The sequence below is a fragment of the Lissotriton helveticus genome, chromosome 3_1, assembly GCF_964261635.1.
Source record: "Lissotriton helveticus chromosome 3_1, aLisHel1.1, whole genome shotgun sequence".
NCBI classification, from domain to species: domain Eukaryota; kingdom Metazoa; phylum Chordata; class Amphibia; order Caudata; family Salamandridae; genus Lissotriton; species Lissotriton helveticus.
The window spans coordinates 1,380,756,565-1,380,782,076 of record NC_136061.1 but is presented as its reverse complement, the minus strand read 5'-3'; the positions used below and the strand labels follow the sequence as shown (position 1 = coordinate 1,380,782,076).

At 39.6% G+C, this 25,512-nt stretch overlaps 1 protein-coding gene across 1 annotated transcript in view; it reads right to left on the bottom strand.

The window, feature by feature from the left end:
- SLC15A2 (solute carrier family 15 member 2) overlaps positions 1-25,512 on the bottom strand; it is a 603,602-nt gene that overhangs the window by 334,235 nt on the left and 243,855 nt on the right. Inside the window, exon 4 of the mRNA XM_078682022.1 lies at positions 19,900-20,041. Coding sequence (XP_078538148.1) covers positions 19,900-20,041 — 142 coding nt within the window. The remainder of the gene's footprint in view (positions 1-19,899; positions 20,042-25,512) is intronic.

The window sequence follows — 25,512 nt, the reverse complement described above, 5'->3', positions numbered from 1 at the left end:
ATTTACCTCTTTCACAATTGATGCGTGTCAAACGCATAGTATCTGCTGATAATCTGTGTCAAGAAGAATTGTCTCACATGGTAGAAAGATTCAAGAAACGTGGATATCCTCAAGAATCTTTGGATAAGGCTGTCACCCGTTGCAGGAACATGAAACGTGAAGACCTTTTGCAAGTGAGACCAAAAACTGAGAATTCCAGGATGGTGGTAGTGTCCAAATATACTGTGATGAGCAACCTTTTCAGAACTATCATTTTAAAACATTGGCCATTATTGAGATTAGAACCTGATTTCCAGGGAGCCTTTGTAGAACCACCACTGTTTGCTTATACGAGGGGACGTAATCTGAAAGAAATTTTGTCCAAACCCAAGGAAACACATGACATAGAATCATTCAAAGGACTTCGACCCTGTTTCAACTGCAGTAACTGCAACAATTGCATACTGGGTAATGTTACCAACCACCCCATGAAGGAACAACCTATCAAATTGAGAGTGAATGCTACGTGCAATTCTTCTAATGTTATCTACATGCTGAAATGTCCCTGCGGGAAATGTTACGTTGGCCACACAGAAAGAAGAATAAGAGTGAGACTATTGGAACATAAAAGTAACATCAGACCTGGGAACTTGAAATCTACTGTGGCGGCACATTTTCTTGAACAGAAACATACTGTAGCTCAATTGAAATATCTAGTATTGGAGCAAGTGACACCTACACATGACAATAAAAATACATTATTAAAGAGAGAGAATTTCTGGATCCGCTATCTGGCGACGATGCAGCCACACGGTCTCAATGATAGGATGGAATTCCTATGTTATTTATAAGACTTTGTATCATCATGTCACCTGCTGTTCATCTAAACTGCTAACCATAATGTTTGCATTAATGCTCTCAGCATTGCTATTTTTTTATTTATGCCCTTTGGTATTCAGATTGTAATGTGTTTATTTTTATCCTCATTTATCTATGTTTCACCAATTGGTTATATTGTATGATCCATTCTTCGTTTTCTTTTCACCTTTCCAAGATGGCGCTCCCCTTTTTTCTTAGTTTTGAGTCTCTCGTTTATTTTTACTATCTCGGCAGCGCGTCTGTCCTTAAGTTTCTATTCGCGTCCTCACACGCTTCCAACCAGTTGTACATCGAGGGTGTCCTCGCACTTTTCCTTAGTAAGTACCTCCACGGGGGACCTTTATTAAATACGCTTCGCATAACTCTATTGAGCGGGACGTTTGGGATCACTGTGTTTTTATATTCTCCGTGTTTCACGTGTTCAAGATGCACCGATGGTTTTATGTTACGTTTTTTCGTGTTTCTAACGCTGTAGGTTCACAATGGTGACTGTGGGTCATGCGATCATGTTTCCAGCTTGAGCACATTTTTTTGCGTGTTAGTTTTCTTTTTTCTCATTGGTTTAACATGGGTCAGCTCTTCCCAAGCTTTGCAGCTCGCTATGCCACCTAATGACTCCCAGCAGTTTACCGTTTAGATGCATGATACTCTCTCTGAGACCGACATTTATGATTTCTTTATTGTACATTGATATATGAGTAGTGACAGCATCATTTCTTTTGTTTGTAGAGCATTCCCCTGAGGAAGGGCTACGTTACAGCCCGAAATGCATTGGGATTGGGATTGTTTAAATTGGATGATAACAGACATGGATTATGCATTTTGAATTTGCATTTCGAGTTCATCTTTAACCGCTCATGAAAACAATGAGTATTGATCAATAAACGGAATTACCGTTCTCCACTGGTGGATTTAACTTTTTTTACAAACTGGTTTGAACATTTAAACTTTATTGTTTCACTAAGCGGAGCACCGGGGAGTCTCTCTCCTAACAGGGGGAGCTATGTATTAGTCTTTATCGCTTACGCTGATTGGTCCAGACAGCGTCATTCCTGGTAGCTCGCTACAGACCATTAACTCTAGCACTAACTTTCTGGAACATATTACGCTGTGCAGGTCTCTCTTCAAATCCTTGTTAACTTCTGTGTCTTGGCAGATGGGGTCCCTGTGACACTACTTTGTTTAAACCCCCAAGTAATGGGCTTCCCAGGGCGGGGAACATCTGGGGGGAGATGTACTCTACCCTCCCCCAAATATATAGAGTCTATGGGTCCCTCCCCTAAATTGAAAGGTCAGTTTGGGGGGTCTCACAGACACTATGAGGCCACACCCTCAGGACTAAATTGAAATGCCAGCCTTGAGGATGAGTTCCCTGGGGCCTCCCTGAGGCGCAGATAGGGGGACCACAATCCATCATTTGCACAACAGCATGCTATTTGTTAGGCAGTTAGCAAGCTGAACCCTGTGCTGGAACCTCAGGCAGATGTGACAAAGGAAGAGAATTTAAATTGGGGGGTAAAAATTATTTGATTTGATAATATTTTAGGGCCCATACAATGGACTGATGTGAAATTTGGCAGAAAGTTAGTATGTTTGCCTTACCCTTAAATTATGGAGTATAATTGCTATCTATAACATGGGATACAGTTCTGTGAAAGGGAGTTTCTTTTTGAATTTGCTAATAAATTGCTAATCTGATGCAGACTGCCGAACCCTGGCCGAGAATTTCATTCATGGGCCATGTGTTAAAGTGTTTGCAGACCAAAGTTTGGTAACACAGATATGAAAAAGACAGCAATGCTTCTACATCAAAAAGGGGCTTTTATTTTTAAATGTAGGTCTATGGGAAGTCTACAGACCTCGGTTTAAGGCCTGAAAGCACACTGGCAGTCCAGATACCTTAAATTTTTAAGTCTTTCAAACTAACTAACACATTATTGTAATGCTAACTTCCTGAAAACTGCTGAACAAGTTTAGTGTAAACCAATCAATTGCATTTCCCTGAGTGATGTTTTGGTTTCAGTCTATTTTGCTAAAATATCCTTCAGGGTTTAATTCTGCAGCGACCAGTAAAGAAGAACACAATAGAAATTAAAATGTGAATTCATACTTTAGGGACCCCCACTTTTTTTGGACAGATCTGCATGAAACTTGTTTTAGCTTCATGCAGCTTCTTCAAATGGCCCCAAGGTTATTAATAACATAAGCAATCCCATTCTTTTGGAGACTGAATCATAATCCATGCCATTCTGTCAAACAGGAAAGAAGATTTTTTGGTTACAAAAACCATCCATTTGATCTGCACCATGGAAAGTTAAAATCAGGAATGCCACCATCCACCTTTGTATTAGGCCCCTTTTGGTGTCTCTTTTTTAAGAATTAATTCTTTTTTCCTAGTTTGATTGGCACTCATGGTACATTTGTTGAATGGTTCACACAAGTCTTGCTGGGATGTATCAATGTGATAGGTTGGTCCACAGACATGCTGAATGACTTAAATTGAACAAAATATAGAGATTAAATAGACAAACAGACCAGTATAGCACTGACAGATTATGGATATTCTCAATTGTACTATTGTCATCTCTCAAAATTAATTCTTTTTTCCTAGTTTGATTGGCACTCATGGTACATTTGTTGAATGGTTCACAAAAGTCTTGCTGGGATGTATCAATGTGATAGGTTGGTCCACAGACATGCTGAATGACTTAAATTCAACAAAATATAAAGATTAAATAGACAAACAGACCAGTATAGCACTGACAGATTGTGGATATTCTCAATTGTACTATTTTCATCTCTCAAACCAGTTCCAAACCACTGTAGCAGTGTTAGATTTTCAGCCCTTTCAGACAGCTTCTCTAAGAAAATGTAGCAAAATATGTTGCCTTCATATCAAGAAGGCCAATATTTCTGTTAATTCCTGGGGAAGCTAAAGATCAACTTATTTTTATACCGGATGAAAGATGGAGCCTCCATGACACTAGAAGTACAGCTTATAAGTAACAGTGGTTATACAACATGATAAGTTGAGGGGCCCAGAAACGGTAGCTTATTTTTGATCAGAGCGGTAGCTAGCCCATTTGGGCTGAGTACACAGTCCATTCCATAGTCATAGCTTACTTCTAGAACCTTATCACTAGAGGTCCAATGCTTTGTTTGACCAGGTATGATTTTAACAACAGCCAGTGAGGTTGTTTCGTCAGTTGGTACAGCATCTTTACGTGTCATTACAAGTTTTCTTTTGACAGACTACCGCCAGGTGATTTACCGGCAGTGTAAACTATTGATGTAATTGCAGAGCTTTCTTGGATCTTGTGACTTGTCTATTTTGAAAAGATCTTGACAGTGTTAGCCCTTGTATAAACATTTAGCAATTAAGACTGTCCATTTAAAGTGGAGCATCTGATGCTTTACTGCGTACATGTGAAAGTTATTTGTGGGACACTCTATTAACTTAGACACAGTGCTTGCTAGTAGACTTTTTGTGCTTAAAATACATTTAAAATCGTTTATTTAAAGAGCTAGTGACCTTAGAGGAGGACACTGACTGTATGCTCAGAAATGTTCTAATAGAGTTGAACTTATTTTAGCATATTCCTCTACTCACTCTGCTTCAATTTATACCCATATATAGTTTTCCTGAGGATTACTGCATTTTGATTTTTCCATGCCTCAAGCCCATTGCTATCAATAGTGTTCCCGCTAACCCATTTTAGCTGCCTTAAAGCATTGAGTGTGGAAAACAAAGTAAAGGGGACCATTTGTCACTTTGTACTCTGCTTGACCTTGAAGTGGATATTTCTGAAACAATTTTAGAAATACAAATTTATAATCCAATACTGATGCTCTCCAGAGTCATACCTGTGTGAAACTATTAGGACTGTCCTTGGTTAAGTGATCCCTTGAAATGTGTTGGTATTTCCCTAATTCATTACCTGCCAAATCGGAAATGTGCAAGGGAACAAAGCTTGGAAGAGTGCCACAATAACATTTTAATCAATGTAACACAAAATGTACTATATCTTTTGGAGCAAAGCCACATATGTACCAATGCCTCTTTTCGCCTGGATATCTCAACTTTTAAAAAATCAAAAACAATAAAGTAGTCTTTCTTACGTAGGTCTTCAAGTATCTGAAACTCTATTCCTCAGAATAATCACTTTTGTGAAACCTTCAAGAGAGAATTGTATCATTTGTGGTGAGACTGGAAAATGTATAAATAAGGTCAAATCACATCACATATTTTTTATATCTGATTGAGTTGAGAAAATATGGAATCTCCCATTTGCCTTTTGTATCTCTTGGCATCTAGGACGGTAGGGCTACCCCCTTGTGTACCTTTTACATTTCGCTTGACGATAAATTGAAGGTGGAAATCTCTACCAGGAGTTGTACTTATTGATTCAATCCTAGATCTTCTATTCAATCTAGGTCCTGGATTTATCTAAATCATCCTATTCGTTGTGTGTGTGTTAACATACATTGTATGATTTTATTCCTTTTTTGCCTTATTGTTAAGCACTCTGTCACCACGGAGGGTCTAATCAGCATAAAATACATAAATACATTTGTCAAATCACCAAACATACCTTTTTAGCTAATACAAGACTATTTTGAGCTTTTTTAATATCATATAATTTATTTGGTTGGTCATATACACTTTATCTAGTACTACATTGTTTTAGACAAGTTAGACAAGCTGGGGCTGAGCGCTATCCTTCTAACTTCTATACGTTAGTACTTTTCTGAAGCGATGTAAGTTGAAAAGCCTTCTGCTGATATGCCTGTTATTGAATCCCTGCTACCTCCAGGCTTTTTGCAGGCAGATACAATCAACAATTCTAAAAAAAGTCAGACTTCTTTATCAACCAATAACCATATGACCCTGCCAACATTCCACAAGCACATCAAATAAATGTGGTTTATGATTATCATATCCTCGTCTGATCAAAAGATTACTGTGTATATGTATCATTAGCTATTGCAAAGGTCTATTGTGCATGCATAGACTATATTATTGCAGACATCAATTAAAAACTCGGTTGTCATGACACCAATTTTCCCATTGTCAAGAAATTGTTAAACATGTAGGTTGTGAGAAACCAATGGCACCCACAAGATACAAATCAAATACATTTCCAATGGAATGGTAGCAAACTTATCAGCTGATAAATGCTAAATCTGTAATATGAACTAAATGTCTTTTGAGCAACATGTTGCAAAGTCATGGGGTTCTGAAAAAAATAAGTCATCCACACATCACAATGAGATTTAAACTGCCACAGGCTTGAAACAAGGTTGTGTTATAGTATCATTGCTGTTCAACAACATTCCAGCAGGCCTTGTAATGACATTAGATAAAGTTACTTCTTATACTCAAAAGATAGGAAGTCAGCGCTCTGACCAAACCGACTTGTCCATCACCTAGGGCAGTGCCTTGGAGTAATCATAGGACTTCTTGCTCTAGCAGAACTTTCACACAATTCCGCTCCACCTGGTAAACTCAGTCTATCCCTCGGTCTATCTTCCAGTCTTGAATTCTATATCTAGAGAACAAGTCTAATGTAGCACTTTATGTCATCCGTGGAGCATGGGAAAGATGGATCAATCCACCGTTTATAAATATCCCTCCTTGCTAAAAGTATCTAGTAGAATAAGAGGCCACTTTGCTCCCTGCTCAATAGACTATGTGAGATCATATCCACCCCAATAGGGCTAATACAAGGTTTAATGTTATAGTAACCCCCAAGATGTCAGTTAAGATATTCTCATTATCTGCCAAGAACATCCTAATCTCAGGACAAGTGAAAAAGACATGTTCTTCATTAGCTCTTAGAAGACCCCATCTTCTACATGTGAGGGTGGCTGCAATACAAACTTTGTGATGTTTTGGGGGTCCAATATAATCTCTTAATAGTGAAGAAATGATTTCACTTTAGATTTGCTCGCTTAACCACTGAATACAATAATTTCAAATAATTTTGACATATTGATTGAAGATCCACCCCCTGACAAGTATCTTCCCAGACCAGATATGGTGACGTCATCTTCTTGTCATCAGCCTAGAAAGAGTTTCCAGTACCACTTAGCTACCTCCTTATTTTTGGATCCCATATCCTGGAGTGAGGACTCAAGTTCCCAATCCCCCCTGTTCTACGGGGACAAATTCGCAAACCAAGAAGACAGCTGCACATATTTAAACCTTGATAGGTAATATCAAGTTTTAGCTCTCAAGATATCCCAGGGTAATACCCCTAGCAACGTCATCAATTCCCCCAGGTAGGGATCCCAGCCCACCTTAATGGCAGACTCAGCCCATTTTTGGGAGCCAGGGGAGTCCCATATAGGTGCAAAATTGGAATAATACCCAATAAGGATCTTTTTCACCCAGCACCAAAGGCTTAATGCTGTCTTTAGAACCTTCAATCATGCCTTCTTAAAGATTTCGGGCACCAAACTTATACAGAAATCCAGTAGTTCCAAACTTCCTGATCCTTTGTGCTAAAAGCACTCCCCATGTTGAACTTACCCATTAACATCGTGAAGTTTTTAAACTGAAAAGCTATGCAATACAAATTCAGGTCAAGGAGGGCTAGGCCACCCTTTTCAAGCCTAAACCTCACCTTTTTTCATGACATCCTTGCCCTCTGGGAGAGGCCCATATAAAGCAAGTTATATTCCCCTCGATCTCATCAATATTTGATCTTGGAAATATAAGGGGGATAGAACTGAAAAGCAAACTCAATTTGGGAACGATCAGCATCTTAGTGAAATTCACACACCTATAGATTGTTAATGGCAAGTTCTTACATCTAGTCAATACGGCATCTATTTCCCTTGCTACCCTTTTCAAGTTGTATAATGGTATTTCATCCACAGTGTTGACAATAGCAATATCTAAGTATTGTACGTCTGCACGTGCTTCCCCCGAACCTTCACCATTCAAACACGTTACCTTCGACTTAGAGTTATTCACCACATATCCGGACAAGGCACTAAACCCTGCCGCCAGTCTCTCAAATCCAGGTATGTTTTGTAAGCAGGGTCAGATGTGTAAATTATCAAGTCATCTGCATATAGCACAATCCAACTGCTAAGTTGGGGGAGTGAAACTGGATAACCTGGTAATTATTCTGAGTAGCTGTGCAAATGGCTCAATATAGATGTCAAACAAAAGAGGTGATAGGACACAGCCCTGCCTTGTACCCCTTTGAATACTAAATTCCTAGTCAATGATCCATGAAGGAGAATTCTAGCTGATGAGTTTTCATAGAGCCTCTGAAGCCTAAAGATGAAACAGGGGCTAAATCCGAATATTTTCAACACACCCAACAAGTATGTCCTGCATACTCGGTCAAATGCCTTGGCTGCATCCAACATAACCACGGCCAGGGGGATCGAGTGAGCAGTAGCTAGATCAATAGTACCAATCAACTGATGTGTGAGTAATTGGATTTGCCTCTTTGGCACGAATCCTTTCTGATCTGAGTGTATCAGCTGAGAGGCTAACTTAGCTAATCTCCCTGCCAGAATGCTAGTGAAAACGTAATAATATGCGTTCAATAGGGAGATTGGATGATAGGAGTCTGCCTTCCTGAGATTCTTAGAGAGTTTTAAAACCAAAACAATTGTGGCCTCTTTCCACAAGTTTGGAATCTGTCCCCACCTCTGATATATTGAATTGAATATTGTTTCTCATTCTGGAACAATCTCCTCTATTAGGAGCTTGCAGAGATCTGATGGAATGGCAGCTGGACCGGCAGCCTTCCCGTTCTTTATATGTGAGGGATGCTCCCTGATGTCCCCCTTGGTTACTGGTGCTTCCAATCATTCTTTATCCCCCAGCTCTACACTCATCAACCAATCTTTAAGCCTATCCATGTCTGGGTAAACCTCTTCAGAGTATAATTCAGAAAACAAGGAGATCAAAAGGCTTGCATTTCTTCAACCTTATTCAAAACATGTCCCTTTGGGTAAACAACCAATTCCCTGATGTCATTCCTAGACCTCTAAACTCTAGCCTTCCGGGCCAACAGTGCCCCAGTTTCTCTCCCTGTGTTCAAACTTTCTCATGCACCCGGTTTGCCAATGCTCTCTACACTTTGTATCAAATGTGATTTTGTAATTTAACCTCTCCTCTTCCAATTGGTTTAATAGCCCCTCCCTATCTCTATTGAGCCATGCACTTTTCTGCAGAATCGCAGGCTCCAGGGCCCTCACTCTTTCTTCCAGACTACTCAGTTCTACTCTTTCAACCTAATTTTTGAAGTGTGACTGGCTATGTAAAACCCCTCTAATATATGATTTAAAAGCATCCTAAATTACCTCTAAAGGAGCCGAACCAGTATTATGAAGAAAAAGAACCAGCACTGTTTTTTTTCAGGATGGGGACAACCTCAGGGTCTAGGAGGACATCCCTTTTAACGTCCACCTTGCGTTATGTGAGCTTCCAAAACAGGGATATACTAACTGCTGCATGATCCGAGATATGCTCCGGTAGCAGGGGGAGGTCTTTTATTTGACCCGACAGAGCTCTATCCCCAAAGAATTAATCCAACCTAGAAAAGAGCCCATATTTTGACTATGGAAGGTGTAGCCCCTCCTTGCACTCTTAAATATCTCCATGCATCCACCAGACCAACATTCTAAAGCATACCTTTAAAAGCCTGTCTTGTCCTAGGGCTTGGGCACAATTCCTCCGGGTAGATATGTCTAAAAAGGGGTCCAAGAGAGCATTAAAATCACCTCGAATAATCAACTCAGTTGTTACCTCAATTAGATTCAACTCCAAATGTGCTATATTTTGGGCGGTCATCCAAATGCGGGCCATAAAAATCGACACAAACAAACTCAAAAACCAGCATATCTCAAAGTTGCTAGAACCCGTCTACCTGAACTATCAGTTTTTGAAGAAACTACCTCAACCCCAGTGCCCCTCCTTACCAAAATCAACACCTCCTTACAGTGTTCTGCCTGGTACAAAACTGCACAGCTCTCCACCCATCTGAATTTAGAAAAAGGACTCTACTCTCGCTAGCCATTAGATGAGTCTATTGCAATAAAATGATATGATGCAGACTTTCTTCTAAATATCTCATCATCAGTTTATGCCTGCCTTTAGATATGAGGCCATTGACATCCAATGTTAAGAAAGATAGCTCTTTGATACTACCCATCTTTTTTAACTATATTGAAGCCTTTCTTCAGATGCATTATCCTAGACCAGCCAGCTGTAGGAGGAGGACATGATGATATTGAGGAGATATTTTTTCCCATTTTTCCCCACTGCTCCCCACCCAGGACCCATACCCCACCCCATGCTCTACTTCCTATCCCACCCTGAGGAACCCTTCCAAAACTAGATGGCATGGAATGCCTGAAGAGCTTCCCTGGGAAGGGTTTGCTTATACTCAGAATATACTTAACCACAGTGAACTCCCCCACCTCCTCCACCCTTACCCCCTAATTTGGCATTCATGATCACACTAAAGGCTCTTTTGATGGTTTCAATCAGAGCATCTCCTTCTTTCACTGCTTGGTAATTACGCATCTGATTGTTCCACATGACACAAAGCATTGCCCAGTATTTTAGTTGTGCTTTTGCACCCAATTTATGCAACTCCTCCATTCTCCTGCCTAATTCCCCACTGCATCTGATACCTTCCAGCCAAAAAAGGACCATTTCTTAAAGCTGTACTCACTATCACATCCTCTACTGCATAGGAAAGAAAATTCACCAAAATATTCCTTGGCCTTTGAAGGTTCCTTTTGAAGAGGTCTCTATGTACACGTTGTGTCTCTTGGTCAATATTACTGTCTGGCCTGTCCTTCAGGACTGTGTCTTGCAGCAGTGAGATTACAAAAGAGTTGATATTAGTTCCCTCCTCAGCCTCTGGAATATTCATAACCCTAAGATTATTCCGCCGCAAGTGATTTTCGATCTTCTCGGACCCTCAATAGTCATTGATTCCGCTTAGTCAGCAGGCAATTATTTCTCAGGTTTCCCCCTAACTTCTGTCATCTGCTGACAATGCTCTTCAACTGAACTTGGCTCATCTGCTAATGCAAGAGCCTCAAACCTTTTATTTATAGGAACGTGAGCTATGCAGCATAATCCTTTGCCTGACCCACTTTCTGCTTCGGGATTCATGATTTTGCTGGGTGGGATATCCATATCACCAACAGTCAAGGCAATACCATTCTCTTTGCTGAAAATCCTCTGGCTTGCGCCCTCTTCCAAACCTCCCTCCACAATATGTAAGGTTGGTAGGGTCAGGACTTTAAAGAAGGATTTAAGGGAAGAGGTCACCTTAATCTGGCGGGTGGAACCTTTTTGCCCCTTCCACGTGGGCTCTTCCCAGACAGCTTTGTGGATTTCCCAAATTTAGTAACAGCGGCCACTGCATCCGCTGCCCTTCAGGCATGCATTTCTGCTCCTTCACCGGTGGCCACATAAATCAGGGGGAAATCAAGGCCAGGACTTACCCTTGTTGCTATTGTAGCTCTGGTACACAATGTGTACCTTGAGTTCTTGCCACCAACCCTACCTGCCTTGTCAATGGGCTGACTGCTCCTATGCATAAGCGTAGGGTGCTGGGCGCACCTGACTTCTTCTTCAGCCTGCCAGATACTCCACCAGCTACTCCCCAGGATCTGAGAGCTGCTGGAAGCCTCCATGAATATAGTTGCAGCGGGGGAAAGGATCTCCTGTTCTTCATGCTCACTTGGCTACCTCTGCTACTGCCACTGCAAGCCTGCGTGCCGGCTGCCCTGTTCTGCTGTAATCCCTTGGATGCTGCCTCCTAGTGTGAGATCTCCACATGAGCGGCCTCGGGATTAGACACTGCTGTGGTCGATTCAGAAGACCACCACAGTGAGACCATCAAATGGAAGACACAGAGGCCACTTCACTAGGTATGTTCTGAATGGAGGGGGGTCGGGAAGCCCACTACATCGGAGAATGCATTCCTCCCAGGGAGCTTGCACCACTTAGATTGCAGCCGCCATGTTCCCTGCTACAATAAATCTTACTAAAGCTAAAATTATGACCATGGGTAAGAAAACAAAAAAAAATTGCCTATTAGAATTTGAATGTTTATCAAATATCGAAAGAACCAGTGGGCAAATGGTATTTGAACAAAATATTGGGTCATACAAATATTGAGTTTTTAATATTATGAAGCATAAATATTGTGATGCAGGAATATCATTTACTTAATATTCATTTTGTCAGGTAAGCAATATCTTGGACAAAAATATCTGTGTTGTTAATATCGTTTACAAAACATAGTTGCAAAGAATATTGCTTTTTAATTATCTTAATATATTTTAGTTAATATTTTAATTGTATATGCTATACATTGTTTATATAATTGGTGTTAATGTTTTTAAATAGAGTTTGTAATTTTTAGTTATTTTCAATTTTAATGTAATCATTAATTGTCATTTATAGTGTTGTAGCAGGTTGTGAGGTTTGCCGGTGTACAGGGTGAGACCACTGGGCTTGTGGTCAGACAGTCGTCAGTACCACGGTAGGGGCATGCTGCGACCCTGGAAAAGGGGTGCACGGAGCCAAGTGGGGCACCACATGTGCCTCTAGGGACACTTTACATTGGCCTTCAATGGCTGGTGGCCCTGTTTGGGGCTGCCGATTTCTTTTTGACAACCTTTTCCTGGCGAGGTTCCTACCATGAAAATGCTTTTGGAAAGGGATGTCATAATCTTGACGGCTGTGCCTACCTCAGCAGTGCCGCCATTCTGGGGCGCTCCTCCGATCGCTGCACCATCGGGATCCATCAACCTGGTGGAGATGGCGGTGTTGCGTCTGACAGCTGTGGGTCTGACTACCAGTATCATAAAACGGCGGTCAGACCGAAGGGCTGTTGGCGGTCTGACCTCTGACATCCTAATCAGGCCCAATGTCACTGAACCATGCAAATCCCTTGGACTTCTCTAAGACAGAGGTTCATTTTGCCCCCATAAACAATCCATTATGAACAGAGCCGCCTCCCTGCTCTTTTTGTTATGTGTGCTGTGTATAAAACTGTGAGGTCCGACATTGGTGCCAATGTTGTAACTCAGCCAGGCGAATTTCCTGCACACACACCCGCCTATGGCTCAGAAGTGTTGTTCAGAAGAGAGGCAAAACCTTTGGACAAAATGATTTTGACTACCTATAAGAGGATTATCTGTCTACTACAATGCCTCTGCAGCACAATTCTGCCAAGAAGTCAGATAAATTAAGCAAACAATAGCCTGCAAGGGGGCTTTCCTGTGTTTCAAACCCAATCAACACAAAATGATACACTCAATTGCCCACTTTGGCTGCTAATTGAAAACTAGGGGAGAAATTACCTTCGCATCATTTCCTAGAGGCGTCACTATCTGGCCTGCAAATAAGGACACAATGAGACACCCTAATTTCTTACTGCACATTTTTTTTTTAAAAATCACTAAAAATACGTGGACAGTCATTGTGTGAAGATAAAGTGGAACTGGTAAAGCGTGTACATGCAAGGACAATTATTAAGAGCTACCCTGCAGTTACCAGTCATGCTTATTAGGGAACGTGTTTTTCAAAAGCAACAAAAACAAACTCATTCTATACTGTCCTGGGGGATTGTCCACCCTAGAACTAATTCCTAAATGGTGTAATACCCGTGTTAGAAGGCACTGCAGACTATGCGGATTCAGTAAGGAGTCCATTTTATACATTATTTGTACTTGTCCAGCACCATTAATTAAGAGAAGAACTCGGCAAAAATGAAAGATCAATTCACTGGGAATTCGTTCTTGCAGGCATGCAGCAATGGCTTTGATTGAGCCTAAGAACATCAACCTAAGTTTACGCTTTGGAAGGTTCATGAACATTGCAGGAAAGAAATTGCTGTAACTTTGGCAAACTAACTAATTGAGGGGCATTATATAAATAATGACTTTCTTATTGTTCATACATTTGATTCATGACAATAGTTTTATATGCCATGGTTTTAATAAACTACCATGAATGAATTCTGTATTGGATTGACAATGCCAGTCCTTGACACCAATGATTCATTGTTCAATCCTTGATGTTAATGAATCAAAGAACTTCCATTTATTCTGTAGTGATCCTAGTTACAACAATAAGATGCAGGATGATGCAAACAATGCTGACATGGTTCATTCCAACAGGAACATCATCAACGCTGTAAAGGTTAAACAGTTGATCGAAATAGGTGGAACCATCAGTTTCCAATAGGCTGAAAGTGACTATTAAGAGTACATCATCCTGTGCTAAAAATGGTAAAGGAAACAGAACTCAGTGATTTTATTGCCCCAGTTTGAAAATATGAAGAGAGATATGCATGCAAGTAATATTAGTGAATCACTGGTAAAAAGATTAACCTACAGATGTGAAGGTGTTAAGGCAATATGGCTACTGTCAATGCGTACATGCATCTCTGAAAATACATTGGCAAAACTGAACATTTAAAAACAAAGGTTAGAACACATATGTAATACCAACAGGAGGGGAAAAGTGAACTAAGTAATACAGGTACAGTCGGAAGTAGTCTTGAAATATACCCTCACAGATTGCCTGGGCAGAATTGTTATATAAATGCTGGTAGATGTAAGAATGTGTGTGTGCAACCAAAGAGAGGAATGGAAATACAAATGTGCAAGAAGTCATTGCAAAGCCTTTATCACAGAGTAATGAGATATTACCTAAGAGATAAGTGATCCAACAACTGTAATCAGGGAGTTAGAAGAAAGTCAGAGGCATCAGCTGGCATTTACCTAATGAGTACAAACAGGACAGAAGGAAGGAAAAGGGAGAAAGCACAATATCGATCAAGGACACTACACGTTGATAAAGTTATGTAAATCTTATAGCCTAGAAATGCCATTGCTGATCAGGTAAAGATGGGACGGTTTCAACAAAAACGCAAGAAAGGCAGTGAGCCCCAATACGTATAAAATAACGATATGTCATAATGTTGGAATCGAATAAAGAATGCCAAGGGTATGGGAGTATGTCAACATCTCAAAAAATTACCAGGAGACCATAAGTGATGGAGTGGTGAAAAAGGTAGCAATGCTCATCTATTATAAAAAAAAAAGAGAAGGGAAAATTGAGAATATATACTCTCTGGGATATTTAAAGGCGTGGTCACATACAATGGAGTAACCATGAATTATGCGGCCAAACATGAATTACTCTAAAGTGTTATTGTAGTATGTAATGGTGTATACTTGAATTGGGAATAACAATGTGCTTGGTCTATGGTAAAAAGTTAGTAAGTAAGTGGTAAGAGAGTGCCAAACATATTCCTGTATTAGCATGCATTAAAAAATAGATGTTGAAATGCGAATTTGTACATGTCTGAAACACTGTACTGCAGTTTAAAAGGATAATATAGTATTCCCAGCTCCCAATTTGATTTGTGGGCGATATATGTTTCTCAGAACCTCATCAGTTTTGTCAAACCTATATGGTTCGTATTACAGTATCAGGATATTAAGGTTGTGCACCAGTCAATTAATCACACACTAAAGTGTGTCAGAATCATTAATATGCACAGATAGATAAAGCATTTGCGCCACTATGCAGGAGGTTTGCATTTTGTTTGATTTCTAGACTTTCACAGAGCTTCTGATAATACTGAATCAGTCCTGAGTTGGTGGTATTAAAAAATCTTCCATTTCCAAAGGAAATGCTACTTCCTGAGGAGTTTCTACCTATTGAATTTACTTCACTACAGTGATACCTCGGTCAAGTAATCCTAACAGTGGTTTCTCTTACACATTTAACTCTTTCTGTAGAAATCAGAGCATCTTCCTTTACAACTCAACATTAAATCCTGCCGTTTGTGGCCATTTGCTTTTGACAGGCTAATAAGATAGAACAATTTGATTTCTAGCAGAGACTTTCAACTAGCTAACCAAGGAAACAGTCTAGACTGTATAATTCTGCACAAAAATAGCGAGAATGTTATTCATGTGGCAAAAATTTGGAGTAACCGTGGTACTTGAACAAAGATGGATCTCCAGAGTAAATAACGTAATTCCAAACATTTTTTAGACCAAACACACAAAAACAAGATTTAAAGTGACTTGCGGTGGAGTTGAAAATAGTCATTATCAAAATAATGCCTAATACACCCACTCATAATTGACAAAAAGAAACAGATAGGTCTGAAGTGCTTAGAACATACAATTTCTCTTAACTTTTCCTGATATCACTGTGTCTCAGGTGTTGTTTTGTTTCTATAGCGCCAAGATAACTTGAGGTGAACATGTGCTCAACAAGTTTAGTTTCAGATGAAATGAAAATACAATCTGAAGACAAAAGTAAATCTACCTTTTCAAAAATGGTGGGGAAAGCAACAGTGATATACCAACAGGACCCTGAAACATTAATAAGAGTGAAACGTTATGGCATTTAGAAGAGCTTTAAAGACATGGTTGTTTACCATCTGATTCCCTAACCTGTCTCTATATCAGGAGCAATACTTAGCGCCAGGACACCTATGGGTAACAGAGCGCTGTACAAATGTCAAAAATAAAATAAATAAATAAATAAATAAACGTGAGGCTGTTACAGGACCTGGGAGAAGAATGGAGAGAAGATCTGACATAGGAAGTAACATAATTCGACAGGGGACTTCAAGAAGCTCTTACCTCAAAAAGAACTGAGGTAGATCAACTAGCCCACACACGGAAATAAGTATGATCTAAAATGGCTGTCATGAAATAGTTAGATGTTTCAAATTCAAGAGGAGCTTCACGCAACAAATGCCCAAATGTAGATACTAGTTGGTGAGGACATTGAGACCTGTACTAGATATGATAATATTATGAAGAACAATGTAAAAGAAGACAAAAATTACATCTTGAACCATGTAAAAAACATATTTAACAAAATCCTTTTTTACACCTAAGCTGATGAGCAGATATCGAATGAGTGCACCTAGTGAGACCAACGGGACAGGCTAAAAAAAAAGATCATCATGCATCCTCACTGAAAGGTTTTCCGAGCCCTAGAAAGAATATCTGATGAAAGAAGCAAGATGTCAAGAACCTATTACGTTCACCTGGGACAAGATCATTCTCCTGCAAGACCTTGCTATGCTAATAAAAAGGAAAATCTTCAGACTAATGGTCTACTAGTACAAGCGCTTAAAAAAATGTATCAGCCTTCATTGGACCTTCCCATGTGGCCCCACTTTGAGGTGAAAAGAAAAGGTCACTGTTATAGACATGTTATGTGTATTTGAAAGGCCCACTAATACCTGCAAGGGTATCCTAGGTCTTGAAAAAACACAATTTGTAATGGCTGTACAATCCTTTGTGGTCAACAGGGGCCTGATATCAACCTATTGCAAATTCTTGACTCAAGTCACAATCTAAATTAAATGGAGACTACGAGTGATAAAATATCAACAAAATTCTGGGATGGACTATGGATAGACAAATTATGATGCATTAAGTCTATTTGTCATAGCGAATGCTCCATAAAATGATTACTGACTGGTACCTGACCCAGATAAGTTAAACACGCTGTTTCAAGGGGCAACAGACACATTTTTCAGTGATATTTGAGGAGGGGTGACCAGGTGCCCATTTAAACAGACATGCTCACATTCAACGTGTTGTTAATAAAAAATAGTAGGATTCGGAATTTGAGACACAGCGAACACAATAGTGCTGTGACTGACAATGCCCTGATTCAATAGACTATATATCAGGCATTGTGGGACTCTGATCTACATGTTAGAATTGCTGTGAATAATTAGTGAGACTATGGAAACAGATGATGTCCCCACATCATGGAAAGATATGGGAAGCCATGAACATCTCACATGCAACCTAATCAAGGATAGGAATGATTTGGGGGCCAGCCCTGAATTATATGAATGATGAAAACAGTAAAATGTGGGGTTAGTTGTGTGAGTGGGAACATTTTAGTAATCGAAAAAAAAATATTCAACAGCTAAGAACAATCAATTGGCCTGAAATCATGATCATGAATTGCTCAACAGTGAACCATACCATTTGGCCAAAATCCTAAACTACAAATCAGAAATGGTTGATCAAAATTCTGAAAGGTGGGCAAGGTTCCTCATTTATTTTCAAAATGTTTATGTGTTTCATGCATAGTGATTGAATAGTGCTATCTATTTATAATCCCACATCACAGGATCACCCTCATCATGGTGTATTTACTAACTACCAAGATTTCAGAATCAGACAGTCAGTCATGATAATCACGATAATAAAACCCATCATTGGGACAGAAGGTCATTGGATCTTTAGGATGCAACTCATTTATAGAGCCTCTAACTATATGTAAACTCTTTGGATCCTAACTCTTCCAGATGTGTCACTGGCAGACACTGTAAAAGATGCTCCTCTCTACTGTGCACACACTGGTGGTTCCGCCTTTACAATCAAGATTTCAATGCTTGCCCTATAAATATAACTATCCAATTTATATGAGTTGCCTTATCCTGTTCCATCTTTTGGAACAACACTTGCCAACAATGTCAGGGTTATTTGGTTCTTTTTCTTTAAGAAAAGCGTATCTCAATTTTTTTATTTCAAAAGGAACCAACTGTGAACATCAAGTGATCAGTGTCAGAACATTTTGTTAAAGTGGAAATAATGGGGAAAGAAGAAGGAGAAATGAAGTACAAAGAAGAGATGGAGAATTATGGGAGGGATCTAGTCCATTGAAAGGACTCGACTGTGCAGGACAGGCCTACGTTACCGGACATCTGTCCATGACATTCGTTAGTTAAATATGCTTTCTGATAAGAGCAATTTCACCCAGTATTTTATCCACTAACTAGTTATTTCTCTTTTCATATTGCCTGACAGCTGAAAAAGAATACATTGTTAGAAGAGGATCCAAAATTACAATTATCTAAAAGAAATGTGCATTACAGAATAGTGGATAAAACAGTGACAAAGGCACTGTGAAAGGAAAGGAAATATATATGCTTTGGCTAGAGGGCTAATGTCTCTATACATATCCTTTCTTAACCTGATTTAATACATTTCTAATTGAGTGTAAATATTTGTTGAGTTAGTTGAGTTTTTGTATGACTTGGCTCTATTTATCATATTTCAAGAATTAGTTGAAGATAAATATTTGTATGGAGGTAGCTTATTGTCAAATGCTATGAGTAGGAGCATACTATCATGGTAGTGGCATATAGAGTTGAATTACATCCATCCCCCTTACTACTATGATAATTATATTAGTCCAAGTTCAGTAATGCCTGATCCACATGAACTAAACAAGTTTGTTTTACCCTAAGATCATTGAATTATGAATATGCATTAATTATTTTTGCTCTTAATGGTCCCTCAAGATGATCTCTTTTGGCTTTCAGCTCTCCTCCATATGCAAGCCTTACGAGCAAAGGGCAGAATCTCCTTAATGTAAGATCTGTTTTCCTTGTCGTCATATAACTAGCTTCAAGTGCTCTACTTGTTGCTTTGCCTTCTGATGCATGCCGGAAATTGCTACTTGATACCTGTACCTTATAAAGAAAAAAATGCATTAATTTACTCCAACTGCATACAAGAGACTTGGGGTATATTTAGGGTTTAGTCAATGGGACACTCCATCAAACCGTCTGCCAGACCGTATAGGCCCCTTAAAACAGTGAATGGAATATCCCCTTCTTTTGTGATGGAGTATCCCACCTGTTCAATTCTAAATAAGGCCCTTGGATAGCACTACAGTTTCAGGACCTTGATGAAGACTGCTGATTGTGAAGTTATGGCATTACACCAATCTCTATTGCATGCGGCATATTTAGGATGTATTAACCTAGATTTGTCTGTTGTTCACTACTCATATATATAATATACATACAGATATTTACTAACTTCCAAAGTGCAATAACCTGCAGCAACAGGGCACTCTTCCAGTACAGTTTATTCTTTGACAACAGCCTGAGACTGAAACATGATAGGTAACACTCTATAGGTGGCACCACACAGGCACCTATTAGAATTAACTATTACAGTGAGGCCTTCTCTTACTTAAATTTTCCGAGCCAGGAATCAGCAATGAGGGCACCAAAAACCGGGGTGAAGTAGCAGAGTCCAGTGAAGGCATGGTAGATGGTTGTGGATAGATTTTCATCCCAGTGCAGAAAATTGAGGAAATATAAAGTGAGCACAGCTAAAAACAAAAGGTATAATGAATCAGATCTGAGCGCATTACTATTCCAATACAGTGGATCAAAGCACATCTATTGCAGTAATCACAAGCTGATTGACATTCCAACAAGTGAATACAATTTGGAGTTCTTCCACTGTTGTCAGAGACACACATTTCTTCAGGTTATGCCTGGTGCAATTCACATAGCAAAAGCTGCATGTATGCAAGTGTGCATTTCAGAATGGAGGAAACATGCAATATTGCCATTTAATTCCCCATTTCAAAGATTGTCTGTCGTCTATATTTACTGGGTGCAGTATTACCTTCTGCTAATACTAATAGTTGTGACACCCAGAATATTTTCAGCATTTGAACTGGATGAATGCCCTGCATCTCAAGAAATAGAGTTATTATCTATAACTCACTGTGAAGCTGATTAGGAGGGACCCAGTTGCCAGAAGTTTTTTTCAGTTAATTTCACTGTGACAACAAAATATTATAATTTATTTGTGGCTTAAAATACTGTCGTTCTCACACAGTGACTTTGTCTATATGCCCACCATCTACAAAAAATATGCATACAATAAATAATACTAAACGTCACATGGATGTGTAGAAATGAGTGTTCATAGTCAAGGGCCATAGAATATAAACATTTTAAGAACCCAAAAAGAAAGTAGAGTCAAGTTAGGTATTCAAAAAATGCCTGGCAAACAGTTGCTACATTTATTTAAGTGGTAAACTTTCACACTAACGAAATAGGTAAAAGCATTAGAGATAGTTAGTACAATGCATAAACACCATACACATATTTAACTGCATGAGCAATGTACTTACTGGCCTGAATTAAAAACGTGTAAAAAACCTAGTATGTCCAGACAAAGATTTCTCATTTAGTAATGAACAACAATTAAGGGCAGATTCATCAACAGTGGGTGCCAGTGCAATGTCACAAAACCTGATGCAAACGAGAGCAAAGTGATGCTAAAGTGGCCTATTCACAAACTGCATTTTACAGCACAGTTAGATGTTACTATTCACCTTCTTTGAAATGCTATTCACAAACCTACATGTGGAGGTTCAGCCACCACCTCTCGTATCTTTTTCTTTGAGGACATTTCTGCTTGACTGCAAAGTTGCCGCTCGTAATTATATGTTTTAGTACTATATGTGGGAGGGACAGTGGGGATAGGCTTGAAAATGATGCACTGCTAAATGGGAGGAGTTTTGATAGGAATATAGAGGGCTTAAGGGAGGGCTAGGGATGGGCCTGGGGAGCGACATGCACTCAACCACAAAGGCATAAGGGTCTGATTATGAGTTTGGCAGTCCGTGGACCGCCAAACCCATGGTGGCAGTGTGGCTACCGATGCACCGCCTGTCCGACCGCTGTATTACGAAACTGATGGTCGGACCGCCATGGGTCCACCGCAACCACAGGGGAACCGCGATCCCTGGCAGTGGAGCCACAGTCTGAGGCTGATAAATATGCTTGGCGGTGTCAACAAACTCATAAACAGGCCCTAAGTCTATTGCTACCCACTTCTAAAGTTACTACAGCCAAAAGGGCCCAAGACTGTAGTAAATGTAGTTTAGCTCACACCTGGAGTAAGTCCAGCACCACACATTGCCAACCACTGGGACCGCAACACCTTCCCACAGAAAATAACAAAGGTAGGGGCTTAAAACGCACCCATAGGAAATAATGTTAACATAAATTAGTTTATTTAGATTTCTTAAGAAATAAGATTAGTTCAACTTAATGTTATATCTATATCTATATATATATATATATATATATATATGTAGACATATAAATTTGTGTGTGTGTTAAAAATAATTATTCGTATATTTTACAATATTCCAGTAAAACAACTTAAAAAATGTACATTTAATTGTGCTTGACATTAATTAAATTAAATTCTATGCATACATTTTAATAATTTTTACACACAATAAATCAAAATAAGGATGGGTTTTCATGGATCTTTAAAAAATATTTTATTTAATATACTTAAATTAATTCAAAAATTAAATTCTCAATATTTATCTTAAACATATTTTTACTTTCTTTTCTCAAGTTTAATACATTTTTCACCAATATTTTGCCATAGGGAGATCTACGCCCCGGTGGGGGAGACCTCCACCTATGTGTGAAAAGTTGCAAGTAGTTACTTTACATTTGTAAATTAAGTTCCACCCTTTGGTTTCAGGGGCTGGAGAAATGTAAGCCTACACTTTGGCCCTCATTACCAGTGGACCAGTTAATTGCTATATGCATGAGAATTCTGCACATAAAAAGAAATGAGAGTCCTATCTTTTTATGTGCAGAGTTCTCTGCACCCATAAACTTACTATTAAAATGCTGATTTGTGAATACTTTAGAAGGGTGAACAGTCACTAAAGTGTAGGTTTCCCTTTCTGTAATCAGGTACTGAGTGTTCTAATGTCCTCTGCTTTTCAGTCTCTAATGTGAAGGATTTGCAGACTCAGACATGCAATGTGTACTGGTATTATTGAATACAGTCAATCTGTACATAGAGATTAGATTAGTCAAGTAGTCAGGTTGAGGGATGCAGATGTTGACTTGAAAGAGAACCAGTAGTGTATTCAGTGACAAAGCCCGGTCTCTGGGTGGGAGGAGGTGGGAACACTGTTGCATTTCTAATAGTACTTTAATGTCTGATTGATAATGGAAGCCTTAGGCCTCCCCTGAACATTGATAGTTCTCTGCTGTCTTGAGGGTGTGATCCAGGATGTCCTATTGAGTTGCCTGTGTCTATTTTGAATTTCTTACAACTGCTGGTTTTCATTTGAACTTCCTTGAGTTGATAGAAGATTCGTTCCTTGTCTGAGGCATGGTGGGAGGTCAGTTTTTCCAAGTAGTTCAACCCTCTGCCCTAAAGGTCTTCAGTACTGGCGATATAGGACAAGGCAGGGTAATTGTGTTTCCACTTCTTGAGTTTCAGCTACACTCTTACTGCATTTGTTCTACAGACTTTGCAAGCTTTGAGTTTTGGTCCTTTGGAGCCAATGAATATGGTGTTGTAGTAGAGTAGCCTAGAATCGATGACCTCACAATTTTGACTCATGTTTTTTAGCATAGCATTGACAAGAGTTATGACGTTTGATACTGAATCAAACCAAATATACAAGTTCCTGGCTTTGGTTGCTCTAAGTAAATCAGGAGGATATTGCATGTGCCTAGCAACATGGACCTTTTTTAGGTGTTCAGCCAGAATTGGTTCTCCCTCTTTCATTCATGCATATGCTTCTAACTTTACAAGATATTGCTCTACAGTAATCCAGCTCTCAATCTAAAGCTGATCTCTGTTTGCCATGCATATAGTAGGGACAGTAAGGGTATGTTGCAATGAGTAAAGCTAGTGGGCATATTAAAGCATTGAAGGATAAATGATCAATGATGTCTCTGTTGAACTCTGATGTCAGCTGGAAGGTATTTGAATCTGCCAATTTGATTCTAACTTATGAGCTTTCGAAAGAAAATTTCTGTTAATTTCAGGGCAATCACAGCTTTGTTATGTTATGAAGTGTTGTAAAGCACATGGCTAATGGTTACCTTGACAAGGTTGCCCAGCACTAGCCTCCTTGATGAAGAAAGGGCACTTAGTCCATTACAATGCATTATGCAGATGGAAATAGCCAAGTCTTCAAATTCTTTCGAAACACTACCAGCGACTTGCAGACTCTCCTTGAGTGTGGCAGATCATTTGACAATTTAGGACCAAAATATGCAAATGACCGGCCTTTTTAATGGGACTTCCTGATTCTAAGAATGCTTGAACGCAAAACACGGTTTGGAACGTATTCCAACACCAAAGATCTTAAATACAGAGGCCCTGTATTAGCAAGGCACTTGTGCATGTAGCATAAGGTCTCAAACTGAACCCGTTGCTCAATAAGCAACCAGTGCAGAGTACAAAGCAAACTGGCTGCGCAGGAAAGCCTAGGTGGAAGAAGAAGCATATAGGCTGCCACATTTTGAACAATTTGAAGCTGCTGGAAAAAGGATCTAGCCACACCCAGATAAAAAACTGGAATCGGTAAACAGGCCCAGATTTCCTTATACTATTTAAGAATACCGAAGCATGTGGCTGCTACTTTATGTATCTTGTGGCTCATGGACAATTTATCATCTGACCAAACTCCCAAACTTTTTATCACATGCACAGGGGTAATGGGTCAGACCCAAAGTAGCTGGCCAAAGATGAGGACCCCAAAGATGGGGGTGATTTCCTATTAGCAGAACCTCTGTTCTGTCCCCATTGAGTTTCAGCGAGTTGATGTTCATCCAAGCAGCAACTTGAGCAAGACAGGAGCCTAAGGGCTTTCAGATTTCGGGTATCCTTGGTAGATAAGGATACCACAAATTGTGTGACATTATCATATGGAAAAAGCCTAAGACTATGGGACTCCACAATGTCGGCGAGAGGCCTGACATATAAACTGAACAGGAGAGGAATCAGTGTGGAGCCCTGAGTCCCCCCGAGGTTAGAAGATGGGATGCCTTACCAGTCAGTAATATGGACACTTGATGAGGATCCAGGACAGGTTTGAGAAAATATCTCAGGGGTGAAAAAGGAATTTGGACCCACTTTATGTGCCTTCTGCAATTATGTGCAAGGCTACAGACAATTTGTTAGGCCTGGCTTCCTTGGCGTAGCTTACCCTGACTTTTTATCTTCTGATCTCCTGTTTTGCTGACTTAATTTTTGCTGGCTTTAGACGCATGTGCTTCCTACTTAAAACATGGTAAGATTGACATATGCACAATTGGCATATTTAATTTACTTATAAGTCCCTAGTGAAGTGTACTACATGTGCCTATAAATGAAAGGCTACTAGGCCGGAAGAACTGATTGTGTCACCCTCTCCAGTAACCCTTTAAACTTGTCTCAGGCCTGCCATTGCAGAGCTTCTGGGTGCAGTGTTAAACTGCCAGTCGACCTGGCAAATCAACCCTCTTGCCGGCCCAAACTTCTTTATTAGAGCATACAGACACCCCTAAGGTAAGCCCTGGACAACCCCAAGGGCAGGGTGGAGTTTATTTTAAAAGTGGGAAATACACTTTTAAGTTTTACATGTCCTGGTAGTGAAAAACTCTTACATTAATTTTCACAGTACAGCAAGGCCCATCGCTCCCATAGGTTAACATTGGGATTACCTTATTACAATTGATAAGTGTAGTTTCCAATTGTGAAAAGATACACTTTTCAAGTTTGGTGTCTCTGAACTCAAATTGTAAAATCACAACTTATGGTAAAGTTGAATTTTAAGTTGCAAGTTGGAGAATGCCACTTTTAGAAAGTTGTCAGTTTCTACTTAGCCATTCTGTGCCTTCTGTCTATCTCTGAACACATGTCTGGGGTGAGTGACAGCTAGACTTTGTGCATTTCCTCCAAACAGCCACAAACAAAGGGAGCTTAGGTGTCACTGATGGGCCATCCATATCCTGATAGGCTATCCTGGGC